We start from the raw sequence: 25002 nt of genomic DNA on the forward strand, positions 1-25002 counted from the left end.
CACAGCTGGAAATAGAGCTTGGGAGCCCATTTACGCTGGCAGAGGCACAATGGGCCGGTCCTTCACCATTTCCAGGGTGGCCCTGCAGGCCAGATCTAAGCACCTTGTGGACCTTGAGTTTGACACCCCTGTTTTAAACCTTCCATTTTAAAACATGGGTGGGCACCCTTCAGCAGCCCTTAGCTCTCATTTATAGACCTCAGGGTGTCAAAAGATCATGACATCAAAATTGAGAAGCAAAATGGCTGAATTTTGCCAACACAGTTTTTGGTGAGAAGCTGAAAATCTGCAAGATGTATCTCTTACCATTATCATCTACAACTCTGGTCTGGTCTTTGCAACAATCAGCTGGTAACCCAATAATTTCAACTTCAACAAATGGATCGATTATCTGCTTGAGACATTTTTAGAAACACAAAATCTGCTTGAGACCTGTTCATAAACATCTAAAGTAAATATCCCATATTTCTTATATTGCATCCACAGGTTTTAAAGACAAAGTAAACTATTGCATTAGATTATAGTGATATTATATCACTGCTCAGACATTCATAGTAAATGTTGAATTTGAATTTTGATGATGAAATGAGAACCATCTGCTGGAATTTTGCTAACTAGATGTTTTGAAGCAAGCATAGATTTTATTCAGACAAATATAAGTTCACGATATTGAGAAAGCTGTAGTCATAGTTTTGATTATATGGTTTATTTTAGGTATGGGAAACCTACACCCATATTCAAATGTTGGTTGAGTAAAATCAGCTTTAATCATTATTGCTTAAAATCAATAATGGTGGGACTTGTAATTAGAGTCTCTTGCCCTTGTTTTACATTTCTGATATGACAATTTAAAACTTGAAATTAGATTTATTGAAGAAAAATGTTACCTTGACAGGTTGCAAAGCAACTGCCAAGCTGAAATAGTCCATATTGGATTTAGTACAAGGGATTTCTTTGAGGATGCAAATATAGCATTATTAGGTGATTATCATGACATACTAAATGGCTGGCAAAATTATGCTAATAAAACCTGTGGTTCTAGAAACACTTCAATTGAACCAACAAATTAACTAAAGCTTTTTATTTCAGCCCAACTGTGTTTTCAATAATTGTCTGTTGGATCATAAACTTTGCTTTTAAAAAAAAAACCTCTCCCAAAATTACTTGTAATTTTTTTATTTTCTGACAGTGAACTTTTATTATAAAACCATTTTTAAAATGTTTACCTAAATCCTACATAGGTCTCACATATATTTCTGAATAAAGGATTGTTTAATAATAAATTAATTCTCCTTTCTTCAGGTTACTATTATTTAAATCAGCAGGAAGAATGAAAATAAACATAGTTACAAACCCAAGAACAGTTAAAAAGCAAAATAATGTCCAATAATTCTGTAGAGGAATAGTGTAGTTTATACTTAAACCAAAGTATTGGATTATTGTAATGCTCTCTACATGGGGCTCCCCCTGAAGTGCACTCGGAGGCTTCAGTTAGTCCAGAATGCAGCTGCGCGGGTGATAGAGGGAGCTACGCGTAGCTCCCATGTAACACCGCTCCTGCGCAGACTGCACTGGCTACCTGTGGCCTTTCGAGTGCACTTTAAGGTGTTGGTTACGACCTTTAAAGCGCTCCATGGCTTAGGGCCTGGGTACCTACGGGACCGTCTGCTGTTACCACATGCCTCCCACCGACCCGTACGCTCTCACAGAGAGGGACTTCTCAGGGTGCCGTCCGCCAAACAATGTCGGCTGGCGGCCCCCAGGGGAAGGGCCTTCTCTGTGGGGGCTCCCACACTCTGGAACGAGCTTCCCCCAGGTTTACGCCAAATACCTGACCTTCGGACTTTTCGCCGCGAACTGAAGACACACCTTTTTATCCGCGCGGGGCTGGCTTAAATTGAATTTTAAATGTCAAATTTTATTAATTTTAAATGGGGTTTTTTAGTGTATGGTAAATTTTTAAATTGTCAGGCTAATTTAAATAAGTTTTTTAAATTGCATTTTAATTGTATTTTGTATTGTTTGTTTTATTCTGCCTGTACACCGCCCTGAGTCCTTCGGGAGAAGGGCGGTATAAAAATCAAATAAATAAAATAAATAAATAAATAAAATAATTTCCCTTTGCATTCATAAAATTATTCAGCTACAAAAATCACAAATTAAATCTTGCAAACTCCCAAGCTATAACGTCTTTGTGTTACGTGTGCACCCAGATTATTAATATGAAATGCAAAGCATATTTTAGAATTCATTTGTTAGCAAGAGTACATTAACAAGAAATTTATTATAAATTAAGGAACAGCTTTAAATGATATAAATTCAGGTGGGTGTCATTTGGTTGCTGGTTTGTTTGTTTGTTTCATCCTGTCCTAAGTAGCACATTGGGCTACTAGCCTACTCCACCATTCTCAATCCACAGCTCCAGTCTCTGTATCCTTTCATTTAAAATTGCTGTTTTTCAGGTCTTCCTGAAATTGGTCTCAAGTTTTCTTTGGCCTTCCTCTTTTTCTATGATCATGTAATCAATCCAATTGATTGCAGTGTTTGCTGGATGTTGCTCACTCATGTGGAGCACATGACCAGCAAAGTACGTTGATTGTTCTTTAAAATACATAAATTGACATGCATATTTAATTATTAGTTTTACATATGCAATGACAATATGGAGTAATTATTGACTAATAATGACTCTATCTATCTATCTATCTATCTATCTATCTATCTATTTATCTATCTATCATCTATCTATCTATTTATCTATCATCTTACATATGCAGATTAGAAACATATACATCCTTGTTTCAGGCCATCAATGAATCTCTTCTCCCATAAGTGAACTAAATTAGTTCTATCACCAATATAGTTTACCTCTCCTCTGTCTCCTAACATGGAATCTGGAGGTTTTGGTAGTTGCTGACCACTGATGATTTTGAGTATAAGTTGCTTTTTAGGGAAAGCAGGAAGAGGATCTCCAGAATATGGATTGAAAGTGCCTATGGATAGAAAGAATGTGGAAATGTACAATCTTAAAATAAGAAATACAACTTGTTTTCTGTACAGTTGAGAAAAAACCTACAGCGAAGATTAAAAGAATAAAGCTATGTTAATATTAGAATTTAATATGTCAAATTTATTCTCGGACAAAAATAATAAATAAATTTGTGGTATTTCGCTATTTTTATTGTCCAGCAAAATACAAGAAGTACAAACTGACAGCAAGTAAGCAAATACAATGCATTAGATGTGAAATAAAAGCACAGATCCATATCAACAATTGTATTAAATCTTTCATTTATTTGCAAAAACGTAGCTTAGCTACATTTTTCATTTAACTCTCTCTTATTGAAATTTTTAATAAATGGATGTGTAAGAACACTAAATATATTCAGTGTACTGCCTTGTATTACCTTTGCACATCTGTTGTGGTTTCAGGATGTATCCACAGTTGCCATTCATCCTGAACTTGGCTTGGTTTAACTGCATAACCCGCCCTTCAGACTGGTAATTTAATGCCACTGTTGAATAAGCAGATCTTCATATTAATTATGAAATTTACTGGCTATAATCATATAGTTATGTGGCTTTATACTTATAGGATTACATCCAAACTAAATTAATTTCATTTAGTATCTTAAAACATGGTTCAATTATAATTATAATTAAATTATAATTATTTTTTTTATTTGAAGAAGTTCAACATGTATCTCAGATCAAATTCAAGGGGTCAAGTTACATATTATTTCCAGTAGCAGTTCCAGTGATGAGAAAAATATGAAGAGGTGAGAAAAATGGGCTTTCTTTCAGCTAACGCTTGTTACTTCCACAATGGGAGCAGCAGAAATGCTTGAATGGAAAAAATAATAGTGTGATTTTTTCCCCCAATATGATATACTTTTAATAAAGGAGAATATTTGTAGATCAAGGTTGAAATGAGGGGTCCTTGGTGCTCTCTGAACTTGGTTGATTTCTTGTAAACATTTCATTACTCACACTAGGTAACATTATCAGTGTAAGTGAAATACTTTTAGCCTGGATCCAATTCCTACCTATGCACTTTCTGTTCTTTTTAAAGACCCTAAACAAAAAATGGATAAAGGGCACAGCAGAAGCCCAAAGAGCATTAGTAATAAGTATATGGACAAGGAAGAGAAGAGGTCTGAATACTTCATAGAGACATTAAGTAGCTGTATTAGTTATTAACAAATCAAGATACTGGGGCCAAGGATACACAATTTAAAGAAAAATACATTTTTTTATGTTGTTCATTCTTCAGGAGTTATGCATATTGGGAAGAAGTTTGTCCTTCCTGTGGTACAAAAAGTTCATCCTTGAATAAATATGAAAGCAGAGCCACCTAATCATTGACACATGTGCACATGTTTAGTAATGTCAAATTGCCAAAGGGCATCCAAGCAGTAGAAGGTAATAAACATATGATAGTCAGTGGCCTTCAGCCTTCTTCATCTTGGCACCTTCCAGAACTTCCAGATAGGACTGAATTCCTTTCACCAAGCTGACTGGCCATTCTGGAAAATATAGCCCAAATGTAGTGGAGGATATCAGGCTAGACAAGTCTGACTTGACTCAAGAACAATGATGGGGATCAGGCAACCTGTTCCCCTTTACTGCCTGCTGCTAAAGAGGAAAGACATACAACAATTCATCAAAGAACTTCCCATTGCTGATTCCACCCACTGTAGAAGTTCTGAAGTGCATTGGTTCTAAGGAGATAGCAGATCAGTAATAGATTTGATACTCTGTTAATCTAAAACTACTAGCTCTCTTTATGGAGTAAAAGAAACAATCTTCTAAATTCATCTTTGTACATCAAATTTTTTTGTACTATGTGAACTACCTCCTATATGGAATGAATGTAGGTAGATAATTAACAGGTGCATGTCCATGGGGGCAAAGAAAAGTTTGGGCACCTACAATAATTGACAATACCAATATCATCACTCACCAAGCTGGCAGCCAACATTCCAATATGGTACAGGGTTAAAGTTACTAGAGTCAATCCGGTAGGCAGAGGGATAGATTCTGGTGAGCTGCTGCTGGTTATAAAGGATGAACTGCTCTGATTTCTGCTGGATCACTTGATGAGCTCTTGTCTCACTGAAGGATAATACATTCCCCACTGAACCTGCATGTTAAAATAATTAACAGGAAAAGGCATAGACAGGACAGGTGTAGTTTGCATTTGTAGGGTTTCCAAAGAAAAGACATTTGTTACGCCACAATACAAATATGCTAAATATCAATTATTATTTTTTTCTGGTTCAGAATAGAAAAATATAAAATGATCTTTAAATTTAGCAGTGCACTAAATTTTCACCAAGGAAATGAAAATTGGCTTTCAAACACTGAAAAAAATAATACTTAAAGTCTAATTAACAACTTGATATGTATATACATATCATTAAAAAGGACCAATGTAATTTTAGATTGTATTAGTAGTGCTGAGAACATGCTGCGCTAGGTAGACTACATCTGGATTACTACGCCCAGTTCTAGTTGCCACAATAGATAGAGAACTCTGAGGAAATGGAAAGAGTTCAGATAAGAGCATCAAAAATGGCAAGAGCCTTGGGAGTGAAATTCTATGAAGAGTGGTTAAAATCTACCAAGCTACTAAGAGCTTGATAGATTTAGCTTAAATAAGAGAAGTTAAGGGGAAACATAATAGCAGTTTTCCAATATATGAAGGGATAACACAGGAAAGAGGGAGTAGATTTTACAGTGAGAGTCCAAAACTAAGTAAGGAAGAATTTCCTAATTGTGAGAGCTATTAAATGATGGAAGCATCTGCACCCTGGAGTCATGGGCATTTCTGGGGGTTTTGAAAGAAAGATAAGACAGCATTTGTCCAGAACAGTATGAGGATTCCTGTATTGGGCAGGGGGATAGATATAAGATCTCCAAGATCCCTTCCAACCGTATGATTCTATATTATAGCCCTTTTCTAGCAACATAGTTTAATGTTAAATATTAGCTGTGCCGTTTTGTCCCTGGTAGTAAAGATTCTCAAGTTTAGGAAAGGCTTCCTACAAATATAAGATTGCAATGCATTCACAAGGCTATGTATTGTGTGCAAATATTCTTTTATACAGTATTTTATATATTTTGTTATCTCTGGCTTAGGACCATATGTTTAATTTACAATGGCTCTGGGATTATTTATTACCGTATTTTTCAGAGTATAAAACACACCTTTCCCCCCTCCAAAAGGGGGTGAAAATTTAGGTGCATCTTATATACCAAATGTAGCCCTGCCCACCCACTGGCCCCCACCCTTTGGCCTCTGCCTCCCAGCAATTTACCTCCTTGCAGCAAATAGCAAGAAGAAACAGCCCATTTCAGCTTCAGCACCGCCTAATTAGCACAAGTTGATTGTCTGTTGGATCGGCCTCCCAGCTCTCAGCTGTTTTGTGGACCTCTGCTGCTTGCTGCAAGGAGGTAAATTGCTGGGAGCAGATTTTTGTGTGTGTGTGCTAATCAAGATATGCTGAAAACGAAAATTAAGTAGGCTATTGGCTATTTGCTATAACGAGGCAAAATTGCTGGGAGGCAGAGGCAGATTTCTTTTTCTTGTTTTCCTCACCAAAAAAGGTAGGTGCGGTCTTATATAGGTCTTATATAGGTCTTATCCGAACCTTCCGTCGTGAGCTTAAAACACACTTATTCATCTGCGCAGGACTGGATTAGATTTTAAATTTATTATAGATTTAAATTTATTGGTTTTAAATGGGTTTTATTTTTTATATTGTTTTTAAACATTCGGCCTTTTAGAATAAGTTTTTTAATTGTTATTTTAATCTGTATTTATGTGTTTTTATTTGCCTGTGAACCGCCCTGAGTCCTTCGGGAGATAGGGCGGTATATAAATACGATTAATAAATAAATAAATAAATAAATAGTCCAGAGCATCTTATACTCTGAAAAATATGGTAAATTTATATACTGCCTATTTTACTATCCAAAATGACTCTGGAAGGAAGAGTCGTCTCAGGGATCCCATTGTGAATATGATGACAACATGAGATTGACTAGTCAGTGCCACCATTTAGGGCAAATGAATGTAGTGTACTGTTTGCCTTCCCTAAACAACAGAGGAAAGTGAATGTTGCAATCTATTTGTCAAGGCAACAAACAATATGTCCTATTTCAATATTCCATGCTGATCTGCCAGGGCTGTTGTACGGCTATTCCCAGTAGCTAGAGAAAAAAAAGTAGTTTCACATACATAAATATTTATGTGGACATTTTCAAACCATGACATAATTACTACTTTCCCCCTTAAATTTCTGAATACTAATCAGTTTATCAAAATGAAGAATTTCAGGGAATTTTGGATGAGGAGTTATTCTTCTTACAGCATTAATTTAAAAGGCCTTCCTGGCTTTCAATATAAGGCAGTGAAGAATATTCAAAAGTAATCAAACCACTCAAAAACATTTCAGTAAGACAGATGGTTTTAATCCCAAAGGCACAGGAAAGTCTGTACTTCAAAATGCTTCATAATTTAAACCAAGGTAACTACTTTTTTACATCACAGGCACCTGTGGCTCCCCTGAACGATTTAAGAAATAATGTAGATTGGCTGAAGTTAAGTCAGAGGGGAAATTAAAGAAATGAAACCTTATGTCTACACATTTGAGAGATTACTAAATGTTACAAGCAGAATTTCAGTTCTGTCTTTGCAATCAGAAGTAATTGACATTTGGGTCAACAGAGATAGGTAAGCATGGTTTACTTTAAAAGTTGTCACAGAAAATGGAATGTAACCACAGCCCAATATATCCCTTTGGTAATCTTTGTGGGGAATGAAAATCCTGAATGCTGACTCTTTTTTTCTTTTTTCTTTTTTTTAGTGAGGCTCAAATTTGACAAATTGCAGAAGACATCCTTACCTCATGACAAAATAAGAAGTGTCATTACAAGATTCCCCCCTCCCACAACTCTGTTTCACAAAATAGCCTGCTAGCACTTTTTCATTTGCTCTATTAGTGCTTATCAAGTTCAATATGATTTCACCTCAGTCGTCATTCAATATCCCAGCAGGCCTAAATCCAGATGGCAAATTCTTTGCAGAAGATAGCTAAAGTATAATTACTTATGCATGTCATCCCTTTTCTAGGGGGATAGATATTCTGATGTTAAAAAGCTACCCAAAACACTCTCTTGGATGCTGAGTGGAAAGATAGATATCAGTATCTATACATGCTGAGACCTATGCAGTGACATTGCTTATCAAATATTTATTCCAGAGAAAAGCTGAGTGGTAGAGTTGGGTAGAAGCCTGGCGGGATTGCAAGTGAGATAAAACTTTAAAGTCAAAGAAAAGCAAGCAAGAGGATACCTGAGACATGCTGGAAGGAAAACGAAGAATTGTGAAACAAACAGTGTAAACAGTTCTCAGAGATGAATTACCAATAGGCAAGAATCAACAAGTATAAACTGAATCATAGGTAGTTTTGTCACAAGCAGTAGATGCCAACATATAAATCCACCCACTTAATCCTCTTTCTAAAGACATCTTGCCTTAAAGTTTTATCACTTCAAAAGAAAACTTCCTTTGTTTTCTTCCTTGTATTATTATGGGATAATAACTTCTATTAATTTTATACCAGAAGAAAATGGCACATTGCAGGAATGAAAAGTCACAGAACTTGTAGCCAATTAGAATGTTTTCTAAAATTGTCTATTATTATATCAAATGTATAGGCTAGCATTTTAAATCAACTTAATGCATAAGAAATTATTATCACTGATGGATGAAAAATTATATCAGCCCTAACTTATCCAAAGATCAGCCCTAACATATCCAAAGTTCAATATAATTGATATCTATTTACTATTCTGCCATCTCTTTGACAATAACAATCAGAATTTCCCAAACATTCTTATTAATTAAGATTGACATTTCTTAATGCACTCTACTCATAATGCCTTGTATTAAACTTCCTATGAGGCACACTTGCTAGGGCATAAGGGACTTAAAGTATGACACATTTGAAATCAATTTAATTTATTGCAGAAATCACAAATATTCTCATTAGCAGTCCAAATTCTGCTTATACCTGTTGCAACATTACAGCATTATAATGCAGCTTCTATGCCAACTTTGGCCAATCCTGGTTGCAACCCCAACTGCTTCACAATGAGTGAAAAAGATTTATTAAATTCAGGTTCAAATAGTTCTTTTTCTTCATTTTGTCATGAAAACTGCATGATTTTCTTTTTTAAAGATTCTAACATTAGCTAGCCATTGCTCCGGAAGTTCTCATAAATTGAGCATATCTTATATTCCGACCCAATAATCCTCATTAACATGTTATAAGGCTGGAGATAAGATGTATAATGTTCAAAACAATTCTGAAATGGGTAAACTAAAGTCTTCCCACCCCTCCTCCAACGTCTTATCTAGCCTGCAACCCTGATCTCTGAAGGAATCCTATACAACTATTAAAAGGTCCAATTCTTTCAAGACCAAACATGATCAGACAAATGTTAGCACCTGAGGCAAGTATTATCTACAGGACTATAGTAACTACAGAAAATGTTTTTTTGGACTTAATCCTTCAAACAACCACCACTGGAAGCCTCATTTAACCTCTGCTTGCATGAATGAACGTACTGATGCGATAGAATTATTAAATGTCATCACATCGTATCAAGAAACTTTTTCACAGGTTTCCATATACAATAATAAACACGCCCACACATACACATACAGACTGAAGGAGTGTGGTGGCCCAATAGTTCGGGTGCAGGATAATTGCAGGATAACTCTGCCCATTACCAGGAGTTTGATCCTGATTGACTCAGTCTTCCCTCCTTCCAAAGTTGGTAAAATGAGCACCCAGATGATTGGGGGCTGTATGCTGACTCTGTAAACCATTTAGAGAGTGCTGTAAAGTACTGTAGAGTGGTCTATAAGTCTAAGTGCTATGCTATTGCTATTAAGCACACAATACTAATATGTTCCTTAATATAAATTACACACAAACTTACCATCATCAATTATGTCTTGAGCTGCCACAGAATTTGTGTACACCACTAGATCAGAAAGGTCACGGCACAGCTTCATCGTTTTTCTCCGCCGAGCCAACCGGCTGGGAAAAGAAAGGATTTTTCAAAAGGTAAATGGAATTATAAATTGATCTCTCTATCATGAATTATTTTTTCCATCATGCCCAAAAAAATTAGTGTGGTAAGCATATCAGTCTTTCTGATGTGCAAAGAGGGGAACAGAAAAAGAAGAGGAGGAAAATGGGAACGAGATAAAAGAGACGTGTTAAAAGATGAAAGAGTTTTCAGGGACTCCAATTTATTTTTTAACCCTTCATTTCAGCCCTAAACCTTTACATGTGCATGCCTTCTATTTAGTTGTATACAATAAAATTAAAGAAAGCTGGACACGTATCAGTTATTTATTTTGGGAAGATGTGGTGGAACATAGTCCAGATTCCCAGAAGGGAAGGAGTGTATTTCAGAAGAGCAAAAAAATAGCAAAGTTTGCCTGGGAGGAAGAGTTAAGATTTCTCATCCCTAGGAGTTCACAGAGTATACAGTATGTTTAATGGTGCAAGTGGCGTCTGCTTTCGTTTGGCAAGACTTTGTTTATAGATGAGTAGCAATAAAAGAAACTGCTTAGAAGAACCTCAGTATATCTTTCTTCTTGGTTTTGAAGCTTGACATAGACAAGATAAATAGGTAGCTTCTTCAACACAAACATACACATGAAACAATCATAGCTTATTTATTTATTTATTTATTTATTTATTATTTAAACTTTTATACCGCCCTTCTCCGAGGACTCAGGGCGGTGTACAATACAAATAAAATAAAAATACCAGAGCAGTTAAAATACAATATAGTTAAAAAACTGATTCAATAAGCAATAATTAAAAATAGAAATATAAAAGTCTAAAAAATTTAAAACCCCACTAAAAACCACAATTAAAATCATTAGGCCAGCCCTGCTTGATGAAACAAGAAAGTTTTGAACTCTCGTTTAAAGATCCGAAGATCGGGGAGAAAACGTAGCCCCACAGGCAATTCATTCCAGAGGGTCGGAGCCCCCACAGAGAATGCTCGTCCCCTGGGGGCTGCCAGCCGACACTGTTTGGCCGACGGCACCCCAAGGAGGCCCTCCCTGTGAGAGCGCACCGGACGATGGGAGGCTGTTGGCAGCAGTAGGCGGTCCCGTAAGTACCCCGGTCCCATGCCATGGAGCGCTTTAAAGGTGATAACCAGGACCTTGAATCGCACCCGGAAGACTACCGGCAACCAATGCAGTCTGCGCAGGAAAGGTGTTATGTGGGAGCTACGTGATGCTCCCTCTATCCCCCGCGCAGCCACATTCTGCATCAGCTGGAGCCTCCTGGTGCTCTTCAAGGGGAGCCCCATGTAGAGAGCATTGCAGTAATCCAGGCGGGAGGTAACGAGGGCATGAGTGACTGTGCACAGAGAGTCCCAGTCAATGAAGGGGCGCAACTGGTGGATCAGGCGAACCTGATAAAAAGCTCCCCTGGTGACGGCTGTCAAATGATCTTCTAGAGACAGCCATACATCCAGGAGAACGCCTAAGTTGCGCACCGATTCCCTGGGGGCCAACAATTTGCCCCCCACAGTCAAGGATAGAATTAGCTGACTGTGCCGGGACGCTGGTATCCACAGCCACTCCATCTTGGATGGGTTGAGTCGAAGTCTGTTCATCCCCATCCCCATCCAGACCCGAATGGTCTCAAGGCACCGGATCATCACATCAACGGCTTCATTGGGGTGGTTCGGGGTGGAAATGTACAGCTGAGTATCATCAGAGTACAGCTGACAACTCACCCCGAAACCATGGATGATCTCTCCCAGCGGCTTCATGTAGATGTTAAACAGGAGGAGCGAGAGAATCGACCCCTGAGGCACCCCACATATCAGGCCTGGAAACCATACTAGACTTTAGGGTTCCAGATGCTGCCACATTTTTCCCCTGAGGGGAAGAAGGGGGGTTGAGGGGTATGGTAACATTCTTCAAGCGGTCAAGGTCGGATGGTGTTCACATCTGCAGGAGGAGTGGCGAGAAGATATTTGAACTGGGAGAACGTGGGACCATGTGACCAGCAAAGGGGTTAGGGGGGTGGGACTCTTGGGGTTTGTATAACTGGGAAAAGAATCCGGAAGTTCAGTTTTGGAATTTCACTCATCGTGTGCCAGTTTCCTCATGCTAGTAAAGAACTCTGAAAGACAATGGCTTCTGAGTTTTTTTTATGCAGAAGAGGTTTTTCTGGAACCTTGACACCACACGTGAGTAGCCTAGAGGTCGACCTCTGCCCCCCTGTCAACACCATCTGCGAATGGTCGGAGAGGTAGGAGGAGAACCACCGAAAAACGGTGCCCCCCACTCCCAAGCCCTCCAACCGTCGCAGCAAGATACCATGGTCGATGGTATCGAAAGCCGCTGATAGATCTAACAGGACAAGAACAGAGGAACAACCCTGTCCCGTGCCCTCCAGAGATCATCAACCAACGCGACCAAAGCCGTCTCCGTGCTGTACCCAGGCCTGAAGCCGGACTGGCATGGGTCTAGATAGACAGTTTCCTCCAGGTACCGGGGAAGCTGCAAGGCCACCACACTCTCAACAACCTTCGCCACAAAATGAAGATTGGAGACCGGACGGTAATTAGCCAAAACAGCCGGGTCCAGAGAAGGCTTCTTAAGGAGGGGCCTCACAACCGACTCTTTCAAGGCAGCTGGGAAGACTCCCTCCGCCAACGAAGCACTAACAATACTCTGGAGCCAGCCTCGTGTCACCTCCTGAGTGGCCAGCACCAGCCAGGAGGGACACGGGTCCAATAAACATGTGGTGGCATTCAACCTCCCTAGTATCCTGTCCATGTCTTCGGGGATCACAGAGTTGAACTCCGCCCAAACAAAATTCTCAAGACTTGCCTCCACTGTCCCGCCTGAATTCACCCAATCTGCGTCCAGCCCGTCCCGGATCTGAGCGATTTTATCATGCAGATACCTTCCAAATTCCTCAGCACGACCCTGCAAGGGGTCCTCCCGAGCTCCCTGAAAAAAGCTCCCCTGGTGACGGCTGTCAAATGATCTTCTAGAGACAGCCATACATCCAGGAGAACGCCTAAGTTGCGCACCGATTCCCTGGGGGCCAACAATTTGCCCCCCACAGTCAAGGATAGAATTAGCTGACTGTGCCGGGACGCTGGTATCCACAGCCACTCCATCTTGGATGGGTTGAGTCGAAGTCTGTTCATCCCCATCCCCATCCAGACCCGAATGGTCTCAAGGCACCGGATCATCACATCAACGGCTTCATTGGGGTGGTTCGGGGTGGAAATGTACAGCTGAGTATCATCAGAGTACAGCTGACAACTCACCCCGAAACCATGGATGATCTCTCCCAGCGGCTTCATGTAGATGTTAAACAGGAGGAGCGAGAGAATCGACCCCTGAGGCACCCCACATATCAGGCCTGGAAACCATACTAGACTTTAGGGTTCCAGATGCTGCCACATTTTTCCCCTGAGGGGAAGAAGGGGGGTTGAGGGGTATGGTAACATTCTTCAAGCGGTCAAGGTCGGATGGTGTTCACATCTGCAGGAGGAGTGGCGAGAAGATATTTGAACTGGGAGAACGTGGGACCATGTGACCAGCAAAGGGGTTAGGGGGGTGGGACTCTTGGGGTTTGTATAACTGGGAAAAGAATCCGGAAGTTCAGTTTTGGAATTTCACTCATCGTGTGCCAGTTTCCTCATGCTAGTAAAGAACTCTGAAAGACAATGGCTTCTGAGTTTTTTTTATGCAGAAGAGGTTTTTCTGGAACCTTGACACCACACGTGAGTAGCCTAGAGGTCGACCTCTGCCCCCCTGTCAACACCATCTGCGAATGGTCGGAGAGGTAGGAGGAGAACCACCGAAAAACGGTGCCCCCCACTCCCAAGCCCTCCAACCGTCGCAGCAAGATACCATGGTCGATGGTATCGAAAGCCGCTGATAGATCTAACAGGACAAGAACAGAGGAACAACCCCTGTCCCGTGCCCTCCAGAGATCATCAACCAACGCGACCAAAGCCGTCTCCGTGCTGTACCCAGGCCTGAAGCCGGACTGGCATGGGTCTAGATAGACAGTTTCCTCCAGGTACCGGGGAAGCTGCAAGGCCACCACACTCTCAACAACCTTCGCCACAAAATGAAGATTGGAGACCGGACGGTAATTAGCCAAAACAGCCGGGTCCAGAGAAGGCTTCTTAAGGAGGGGCCTCACAACCGACTCTTTCAAGGCAGCTGGGAAGACTCCCTCCGCCAACGAAGCACTAACAATACTCTGGAGCCAGCCTCGTGTCACCTCCTGAGTGGCCAGCACCAGCCAGGAGGGACACGGGTCCAATAAACATGTGGTGGCATTCAACCTCCCTAGTATCCTGTCCATGTCTTCGGGGATCACAGAGTTGAACTCCGCCCAAACAAAATTCTCAAGACTTGCCTCCACTGTCCCGCCTGAATTCACCCAATCTGCGTCCAGCCCGTCCCGGATCTGAGCGATTTTATCATGCAGATACCTTCCAAATTCCTCAGCACGACCCTGCAAGGGGTCCTCCCGAGCTCCCTGAAAAAGAAGGGAACGGGTCACCCTAAACAGGGCGGCTGGGCGGTTATCTGCCGATGCAATAAGGGCGGAAAAGTATTCCTGTTTTGCCGCCCCTATCGCCACTAGATAGGCCTGAATATGTGACCGTACTAGTGTTCGGTCAGAGTCGGAATGGCTGGCTCTCCAAGCGCTCTCTAGGCATCTTTTCCAGTGCTTCATCTCCCTCAGCTCCTCAGAAAACCAAGGAGCTGGGCAAGAGCAGCGCCGGGTCAGAGGCCGCAAAGGCATGACGCGGTCCAAAGCTCCCACCGCTGCCATATCCCAGGCGGCGACAAGTTCTTCAGCCGAGCCGTGGGCTAGCTCCTCGGGAATCAACCCAAGCTCCGTCAGGAACCTAGTGGGGTCCATCAGGTGCCTGGGACAGAACCAACAAGCTGGTTCTGTCTCCCTGCGGTGTGGGTTAGCGGTTCGAAAGTCCAGGCGAAGGAGTGAATGATCCGTCCATGGCAGGGGAGTAATAACTAAATCCCCCACTTCCCGGTCATTCAGCCACTGTCTCGAGACAAAAATCAAGTCCAGTGTGTCCCCCCCAATGTGTGTGGGCCCATTCACTAACTGGGTCAGGTCCAAGGCTGCCATGGAGGCCATGAACTCCCGAGCTGTTGACGATGTTTCGCCTACCGACGGCAGGTTGAAATCCCCCATAACCATAAGGCTGGGGGTATCAACAGCCGTCTCGGCTATAACATCGAGCAGCTCGGGCAGGGAGCCAGGTACATGATCAGCAAGCCCACCTGAAACCCCTGGCCTCACCGTACAAAGAGAGACTCACATCCGGCTGTCTGCGGGACAGTGACCTCCCTCAGCTCCAAACTCTCGTTGATAATAACTGCTACCCCCCCACACCTTGGACCCTCGGCTGATGAAATGCTCAGAAACCTGGTGGGCACATTTCAATGAGGGGAACCCCGCCTTCCATGCCCAACCAGGTCTCTGTAATGCCCATCAGGTCCGCACCCCCTCTTGTATCAGGTCTGAAATGAGGGGGGCTTTATTAATTACGGACTTGGCATTGCATAGCATCAGCTGAAAGTCAAGGCCCCGAGGAACCCCGCCACTCGGGGAACGGGAGAAGGCAGAGGGACCGGAGTGCACAATCGCTTGTAAACAGCGAGGGCTTGCTCCCTGAACATGATGTGGTCCCCCCCTTCCGCCATATCTACCCCTCCCACAGACCGTGCTGATCGAATGACCCCCCTGGACATGGGCACTAGCCTCCTCTCCCAATACCACCTTCGGACCTACCGTTAATTCGTGAGCTCTAGCAAGGACTGGCCCCCTCCCCGGTGGGTCACCCCCCCCGACCCACCCTCACCCTCCCACCCCTTAAAAGCCCCTTAAAACAAGACGCTAAAAAATTTCTAAACCCCTTTTTGGCCGCATGCCACCTCTCGGGATTCCAAAATCCGTCATCAAGGTAGGCCCTCGATAAATTGGAGGGCCAAATCTGAGAGAGGGGGGACTCTCTCAGAGCAAGGAGTTGCGCCGATGAATACATCCAAGCATTAAGAGAATGGCTAATGATCCAAATCTTAGTCGGTTCAGATGATAAAGATGTTATCTCCTCCGCCGGGGTTGAAACTTAGGTGGCAGGAATGTTCAGGTCAGTAGATGGAAAATGACCTAGGATGGCCCACATTTCTGTGGCCATCGTCAAATCCGGCCATCTAAGACTCCAAGAGCCCCTGATGAGGGGCCTTTGCCGCCGAAGATGAAAATAACGGCTGCAGTTCCTCGTGATCTCAAACAAGAGGGGTCCCTTGGGAAAGTCTCACCACAGCTAACAGGCCTTCCCAGCTGGCAGAAATAGACCGAGGACTTACAGGGCTCCATGGGGCCGCTATAACGCCGACATATCCACATCGGCCGCTGCTCGCCACCACTCACCCCAAGTCCTAAAAAGCCAGCCTCTCTCTTCCAAGCCGGCCCGCTGAACCTTGATGGTAAGTCCCATATGAAAGATGGTAAATCCATTATGTATTACATAATGAGTTAAGACATGAAGCATTATTGGCTTCTATTCCATTTACAACTGAATGAATCCATATTCTGCCCTGCAGTGTATTGCTGTAATTCTTCATTTCTTAAAAGGCAATCACTACATGTATTGCAGGAGAAGTGCACTTTAATGTATGGCCTCTATTTAATATTTTTTTAAAAAGATGTGATGATTGTCACTAACCTGCATAATTGTCAGTTTCTTTTCCAGAAACATTTTGTTGAGAGTCTTCATCATCAGATGTGCTGTGAGGTTTGGACTTGGATTTAGCTGCCTTCTGTTTGAGAAGTCAAAATCTTACTTAACAATGTCCTCAATTATACAAAATGAGTTGATACATTTATCTTAATATAATCATGGACTATTACTACAAGGAAAATCCTAGGCATTATTTTTAATTTTGTGAGAGTTTGCTGATGTACTTTGATCAGCAACTTGGTGATTTGTGTGCTGAAAGCTACTTTAAAAGAAAGAAAGAAGCAGACAAATCTACATAAAACAAAACAAAGAAACCCACTTTGCAGCCCAGATCAGTGGTGGGATTCAAAAAAATTTACTTCTGGTTCTGTGGGTATGGCTTGGTGGGCATGGCATGGCATGGTTTGGTGGGTGTGAATTGGTGGGTGTGGCAGGGGAAGGATACTGTAAAATCTCCATTCCCTCTCCAATCCAGGGGAAGGTTACTGCAAAAATCCCCATTTCCTTCCAATCAGCTGGGACTCGAGAGGCAGAGAATAGATGGAGGTGGGGCCAATCAGAGATGGTATTTACCAGTTCTCCGAACTACTCAAAATTTCTGCTACCAGTTCTCCAGAACTGATCAGAACCTGCTAAATACCACCTCTGGCCCAAATGTTTTCCCTCCTCTTTCTTCTGTCTAAACACTTTGTATTCCCTATCAGCAGCCTGTATTAATTTGTCTATTCTCAAGCTTCAATATTTCGAAGATTGGAACTATCTTGATTAAGAAAGTAGAGACATAAGAATGATTACCACTAGCAAAAGTCTGAAAAAAAATGTAACATTTTACCAGTGCTACCTTTTGGAAGGGCATCTGCTGAAAATCAATCTGGAGAATAGTTACAGATATTTTTATAACAAACACCTTCAGGCTAGATGATTCTTTTATCACTTTGTGAAAAATCATTCAAACTAAAAAATTTTTTTAAAAAAACTGAAGTGGAGACTGATATACTAACAATTTCCAGTATAAAATCACTGAAAACCTTTATTGTTACAAGGTAATAAAATTTATTTAAAAATATTTAACCATTAATGTGTCATGAAAACTCTCTCATTTATCTAAGAAAATGTTCTGTTTTTCAAAAGTGTGTGAACTAAAGTTTTAGCTAATAATCACATCACAGAATAGTTACAAATCTATCAGTTTCATCAAGTTTACATTCTGAATTACCAGACAGATTTGGATCCTGACAGTAGGCTAATATTTAACCCTAACTCCCCAATCATAAACAAATATATTCTTGGAAGTTGCAGCTTTTCTTTAGGTCCAGCAGTATTTCTTAACCTTGTCAAATTTAAGAAGTGTAGATTTCAACTCAAAATTCCTCAGCTGGCCTTTGTGAAGTCCACCTATCTTTAGGTTGAGAAAGTCTGATTTAGTTGGCTAGTACAGAGATGAGAATCAGGGGGAAATGATCCATAATCAGACCACTGCTTACCTTATGTTTACCAAAGGTGCCCATGAGTTTACTGTGGGATTTTTTGTTAGTATCCTTCAAACCTGAATTCTGTGGAAAAACAATGAAATCATCAAAATCATTTTCTAATTTAATTGGTTACCACATTTGCTTCTGCATCAATTTAACCATCTAGTAAAATATTTGTAAGCCCAGTTTCTATCCAAGAGGCTGGTTGGTTGAAAGAAAGAAAAAGCTGTAATCTACAGTAGTGCTTTCAAGTGCCTTCCATTTAGTTGTATGTACAGTATTTGTGTGTGTGTGTGTGTGTGTGTGTGTGTGTGTTGTGTGTGTTGCACAAGATCACACTGCATTTGGATAGTGATGGTTTTGGACACTATAGACAATGCAGAGGAAGAACACTCTTGCTTGGGCTATTAGAACTATACCAAAATCTATTTGAGAATAGAACTGATTTCCTTCCTTGTATCTGTTGCCCTAAAGCTAATTTTCAAACTTAATCTCATCTCTGGTTTATACTAACAAAACATAAAGAGTCAAAAAAACAACAACCAGATACTAACACAAAGAAGTCTCGCTTACTTACAAGAATAATTTTAATATCTATTGAGCCTTCATCTTTGTCTCATAACCATCACATCTCATTTGAATTCCACTTTACCATACCTTCTATATATTTTTCCTGTCCCCAAAGAACAGATCTTCCCATTAATCTACTAATATGGATAATGATTTTAGTTCCTTTTCCTTTAAGATACGGTTTTTCTGCCTCTGTGATTTTTTGATCTCTGATTGTCTCATTGATGGCACAAACTTAAGTTCCAGTTGTGTGACTCTTAATAATAGCTTCTTAATAAACTCATTAAGAAGTCAATGCTTGGTTGTTTTATTTTGTTGGGTTATCTTAGTAAGACCAATGGAAATGAAAATATGTAATATACATTAATCAAAACTGTTTCATATTCATTTCATCAGTATCTTCTCAAAAGTTATTAGCTGGGTATTGTAGATCAAATCACATATCCCTTAAATCAAGGCTTACAGTACAGTTGTAGGAGTATGGAGAAAAGCATCAACAGCCAGATATTATGAATAATAATATTTATTCCAAATGAGATTTTATAATTTATATATTTATAATTATAATTAAATTATAATTATAATTTAAGTTAATTTTAGCAGATATTAGATTACGCTAGGATTTCAACTGTCTGAAAACTGCATTCTTAAACTTTTCAGTCCCAAGGCAAAGAACAACAGTGTAACAAAACAGGTTGAGCACAGCAACAGGAGTAGTCATAATCGGTACTAACAAATCTTCATTTTATTGCATAAACAACTATATGCTATATTATTATGCACAGAAATAGAGATTCTGTACATTATTTAATTTGTTATATATTTGTAAATCATAGATACAGTCAGTAAATAAAACACCTACAGAAATCTAATGGTCCCAAAACATTTTTTTGTACTCAGACACTTAAATGAAGTCAAACCAAATATTACCCAGGAGGACAAATCAACCAATCCTATTGTTTGACATTCTGAGATAAATAGGAAAGACAAGAAAACAGAACCAGAGTCATAGTTTTAGCTCATCTGAGATACACACAAAAGAGACTCCCTAGGGTCAACAGCTTGATGATATGTGACAGGATCCAGTGTTTCTGTCAGAACATGCATTCATACAGAGCTGAAAAAGGCACTGAGATACATTCCCTCAGCTACTCACAGCTCAAGTTGTTTCCATTATACAATATGTGGCCTGCAACAGGAATCTATGATCCATTCACTTTTTGGTGAAGAACAAGGAATGATTTTTTTCCCTGCCCATTTTCTAGACTTAGCCAAACTTACACTAACCATTAATTCCAGATATTCATTTCCAGTTTAGGATGCAGGTACAATGTGGGATTTCTTTACTAATACTGATGCTCTCAGTCAAGTCACCTACATTCTTCACACACTACTTGGAAACTCCAAGGTGGCACCGAGCATATAAAAATAAGAGTATAAAGGAGAAAAGCACATATATAAGTGACCAAAGGCAGTGGTGAGTTTTAATTTTTTTGCTATTGGTTCTGTGGGTGTGGCTTGGTGGGCGTGGCAGAAGGATACTGTAAAATCTCCATTCCCACCCCACTCCAGGGGAAGGTTACTGCAAAATCCCCATTTCCTCCCAATCAGCTGGGACTTGGGAGGTAGAAAATAGATGAGGGTGGAACCAGTCAGAATTTTTACTACCAGTTCTCCGAACTACTCAAAATTTTTGCTACCAGTTTTCCAGAACTGGTCAGAACTTGCTGAAACCCAGCTCTGACCAATGGATATATTCACACTGAAACAACAATATTTTGAGTGACTGAAAGAACAACAATACTTTGACTGAACTGAAAGACCAAGAAAGAGAGTGTGGATGTATTCTCCAGAGCATTTGGGCCAGTAGGTGGAAGCTTTAGTGTGACAGATCCAAACTTGAAATAAGAAAAATCCTAAAAGCTCTTAAAATGACGGAACAGCCTGCCTCTTAAAGTTGTGGGGCTCCATCAATGAAAGCTTTCAAGATTTCAAAAAAGATTAAATAGCCATTTGCATAATACACAAACTCACCATTTTGGTATTCAAAATTATAAGATTTTTTAAAAAAGCAAGTTCCAGTTACTGGGTAATAAAAACTAGAATCATAGATTTAAGTCATCCAGTCCAACCTTCTGCTCAAAGAGTTCAGTTAAAAGAAATGAAGTCCAACTCTTTTGATTTTGTTTTTCTTTTGCAGGAAAAGTTCTTTATTTGGGAGAAACAGTGGAAATAATGATCACTTCTCCCTTTTTAAAGTAAGTGTCATCTATCTTGTATGTAGTTTATTCTAATGGTTCTTAACCAGGTGCACCAGGCTACAGAGTAGGTGATTGTGAATTGTAGTCCTGTCTCAGGCATGAAAGCTAGTTGGGTGACCTTGGATCAGTTATAGTATCTCAGCCCAACTCACCTCACAGGGTTGTTGTTCTGGGGAAAATAGAAGAAGGAAGTTGATTTGGATATGTCTGCCACCTTGACTTATTTGTAAAAATAAAAAGGCAGGATATATATAAATACATGATGAACGAAAGAACAGCTACTTTAATGTGATTTCTGCAATCAATTATAAGTATATGTCAGAATAGCAGCAACAGATATTCCAAGAGGAGTAAGAAAAACGCCTTACCGGTTTAAAGTTCATATTTAAGCCCTCATGTGTTGCTTTTAAAAGTGCCCTCACAGTGAAGCTATCAGTGTCTTCTTTGTCTCTGATTTGAGACTCTTTGAGTAAGGATTCAAGTTTTTTTCTTATAAAAGACTCTATCTGATGCTCTGTTGTGCCGTTGCTCTGAAAGAGATCAATACGCAGCAATACAAATTGTTAATAGATTTTTTTTTAAAAAGGCAAATAGAGTTGGGAAATGTAATGACCCATTTAAACAGATTCTTTCTTATATCTATTCTATTGCCTTTCTTTTGAAGTAAATTAGAGCAAGAAAATAATTTAACTTTTTTGTTCCATATACAAAATATCTGAGATAGCAACTGCTGATATAACAGATAGAAAAAACTCCTTGACCATTTTCCTTTATTTCCTTTGGGTATAATCTAAATATGCGGCAGTCTATCACAAATGGCTTTTTATGAATGCCAAGTAAAAACTAAAGTTTCCCCAATGAATCATTCCACTGGATCAAAGAGAATTTGATCATTTGACATTCTTGCAAAGAAAAGAGAATGTTGGAGAAATTCTTAGGGTGGGATGTGATAGTCTTGCACTTCTTCTGTTATAAGGTGGCCAAGGGAAGAATATGAATTCTTCCACAATAGATTTAAGCTTGATAGACTGAACCACTCCAATCTTGATTGCAGAAAATATGACTTCAGTAACAGAGTTGTTAATGCCTGGAATGCACTACCTGACTCTGTGATCTCTTCCCAAAATCCGCAAAGCTTTAACCAAAAACTATCTACTACTGACCTCACCCCACTCCTAAGAGGTCTGTAAGGGGCGTGCATAAGAGCACCAGTGTGCCTACCGTTCCTGTCCCAATGTCCCCTTTGATTGTATCCAATTCGTATAGTTATTTTATACTTATGCTTATATATATGCTTATATATCGTATAGTTATTTCTTGCTTTTGCTTATATATACTGTTGTGACAAATAAATAAATAATAAATAAAAAATAAATTCTTTTGCCTTTCTCTGTACAAATGCCTCCCCAGCGGTCTGCAGCCTTTTTATCTTGCCACCATCTCCTTAACACAATGGCATTCATAAAAGAGCACTTCCCTTTGGGCTTTCTCAGCAGCAGAGCTCCTGTCCTCCTAAGGCTCCTCTTTACCTATATAGGACATTTGAGAACCACTTATGGGAAACACACAGCTCAACCAAAATGTTACATAAAAGACATAGAAAATAAATGCACACAGCAATGTGAGCATTTAGAATTGTATAATATTCAGTAGAATTTAATCTGGAAGTATAAATTAGAAACCCAAGAAATTGATTCATTTTACCCTGGACTATGAAATTGGGGTAGGATGAAGACAGAGATGGAGATGCAAATGCAGATAATAAAGTATAAATGTATATGTTCATGCCTGCTTCCATCTTCATGTAATGAAGACTTCATTGACCAAAGGGCACTTCATTATTTTATAAAATCAAATCAAATATCCACATTTTACATTGCTCTATCAAAGATGTGTCTCTCCCTCAAGAGATTTACAATTTAAATTTTGGTGGGGAAGACAGCGTAGGTTGCTGAAAAAAATAAGTTACCCAGTGGTATAATTTATACTTATGCTTATTATTCAGCACTCTGATAATATTTATGATAGGTATTTCATGAATTATTGTGGTTGGTCACAGAGTCCGTGAGATATTCAGATTCAATTTGGTATTTTTATCCACCTATCGAATCTTTCTCAAGGATCTGAGAAAAGCAGATGTTGTTGCTTATGGGGTTAAAGATATCATCATAGGATGTAAACTGTTCCAAGTAAAGCTGCCTTCTGCAATTTTGCAAAGGCTGAGGATATTCAAGGGATACTCCAGATGTTTTGGGGTTGCACCCAAGGAGGTGCTCCAGATGTTTTGAGTTTGCACCCATGGTCTTTGCTTTCTTTTGCCACAGTTGTTTTACCTCTACATGCAATTATTTATTATTATTAATAATAATAATTACTCTGATTCTTGGATAAGTGTTTCACCTATTTGTGGAGCATCTCCCAAACATGCTGCTGCTATATCATATTTTTCATGATAAGGAAGCAATAATACTACGGGCATTTAATTCCTGTAATTTTGAAGTTAATTATATTAAAATCGCAGTAAATGAAATCAAGTTTCAAATGACGGTAGCACTTGGCGACTTTTATCTAAGTTCAGAAGGTCTGATGGGGTCATGTCCGATTCCCATAGCAGAAAAAAATGACACAGGAGAGATGTAGCCACATAGCTGTTAATTCAAAAAGGCAGGAAGAACACATACATCTAGGATTGAAGCCTTGGAATTATTCTGTATAAACGGCAGGATTCCTTGGTGTTGCTAGACAGAGGTGTTTTTTTAAAAAATGTTTGGCACCCTATTTTTCCAAAAATAGATCTGTTTACTTTACAAGTCTGGTTGGGGTTTGTGAAATGGAAAGATAACTTAATCAGGGTATCTGGTGCAAGCAGAGTCAGCTCTAACCACTTGGATAAAAGACCAACAGGAAATCCTATAGCTCAGGGGTGGGTTTCAAAACCCATCGCTACCGGTTTGCTCATGGGTGCGTGTGCGCACACGCACCCAATGCTTCGGTGTATGTGCAGAAGCGTCTGGGTGGGTGGGCGGAGCCTGCTGCTGCCACCGCTACCAGTTCACCCGATCTGGGGCAAACCAGTAGCAACCCACCACTGCTATAGCTGTAGAATAGACTGGGAAGTTGAAAATGCGTTCCAGAAGAGCAATTAAAGGTGACTTCCACCTCATTGCAAAAAAACCCAACACCACCTACTAAGGCTTATCCAGGAAGTCACTAACTTCAAAGTCACTTCATTAAGTTAAAGTGAACTTTGGTTCTGGCCGCACCTACTTTATATGCCACACATTAAGGGAGAATAGGAGCATTATATCACTATTGAGGCAGTGTGGGAAAATCTAGATTTAAGCCACCATCAGAAAACTTACTAGATCAGGGCTGTCAAACTCCTGGCCCGCAGGCCAGATGCGTCACACGCTGGCCACACCCACGCCCGGTTTAGCAAAGGAGAAAACAAGTCTCGATTTTTTGACATGCTTCTACTAGATGTATTATATGGACTTACATAAGAAAATTTTAACTTGCAGTCATCTTCAATTTCATCAGCACTGTCTTCATCAGAAACCTCTCCTTCTTCAGCATCTGCGCCAAGACTATATGGGAGTTTCTTACCCTGCAAATGAAAATAATACATTTTTGCTTTCTGATATGAAATTCAATTCTTACTTGTTCAGCAGAAAAATAATAGCTTACATTAGAAATCTAAGCAGATCCAAAGATATGTACTGTAGCATCAAATGAAATTATTACTTAGAAAATTATGATAGAGCAGATACTAATGTCCAGTTTTATTCCAGTAGCTTTTAAATAATGAATTTGTCAATGTTCTCCTACTCTCT

At 40.0% G+C, this 25002-nt stretch overlaps 1 protein-coding gene across 1 annotated transcript in view; it reads right to left on the bottom strand.

The window, feature by feature from the left end:
- The window catches only part of PLCH1 (phospholipase C eta 1), a 138104-nt gene that overhangs the window by 12708 nt on the left and 100394 nt on the right, over positions 1 to 25002 (bottom strand). Inside the window, exons 11-19 of the mRNA XM_058189246.1 lie at positions 24669 to 24776; positions 21538 to 21699; positions 18351 to 18419; positions 16848 to 16945; positions 10015 to 10115; positions 4964 to 5143; positions 3408 to 3515; positions 2869 to 2993; positions 307 to 391 (exon numbers count right to left, since the gene is read on the bottom strand). Coding sequence (XP_058045229.1) covers positions 307 to 391; positions 2869 to 2993; positions 3408 to 3515; positions 4964 to 5143; positions 10015 to 10115; positions 16848 to 16945; positions 18351 to 18419; positions 21538 to 21699; positions 24669 to 24776 — 1036 coding nt within the window. The remainder of the gene's footprint in view (positions 1 to 306; positions 392 to 2868; positions 2994 to 3407; positions 3516 to 4963; positions 5144 to 10014; positions 10116 to 16847; positions 16946 to 18350; positions 18420 to 21537; positions 21700 to 24668; positions 24777 to 25002) is intronic.

Source organism: Ahaetulla prasina, chromosome 6, assembly GCF_028640845.1.
Source record: "Ahaetulla prasina isolate Xishuangbanna chromosome 6, ASM2864084v1, whole genome shotgun sequence".
NCBI classification, from domain to species: domain Eukaryota; kingdom Metazoa; phylum Chordata; class Lepidosauria; order Squamata; family Colubridae; genus Ahaetulla; species Ahaetulla prasina.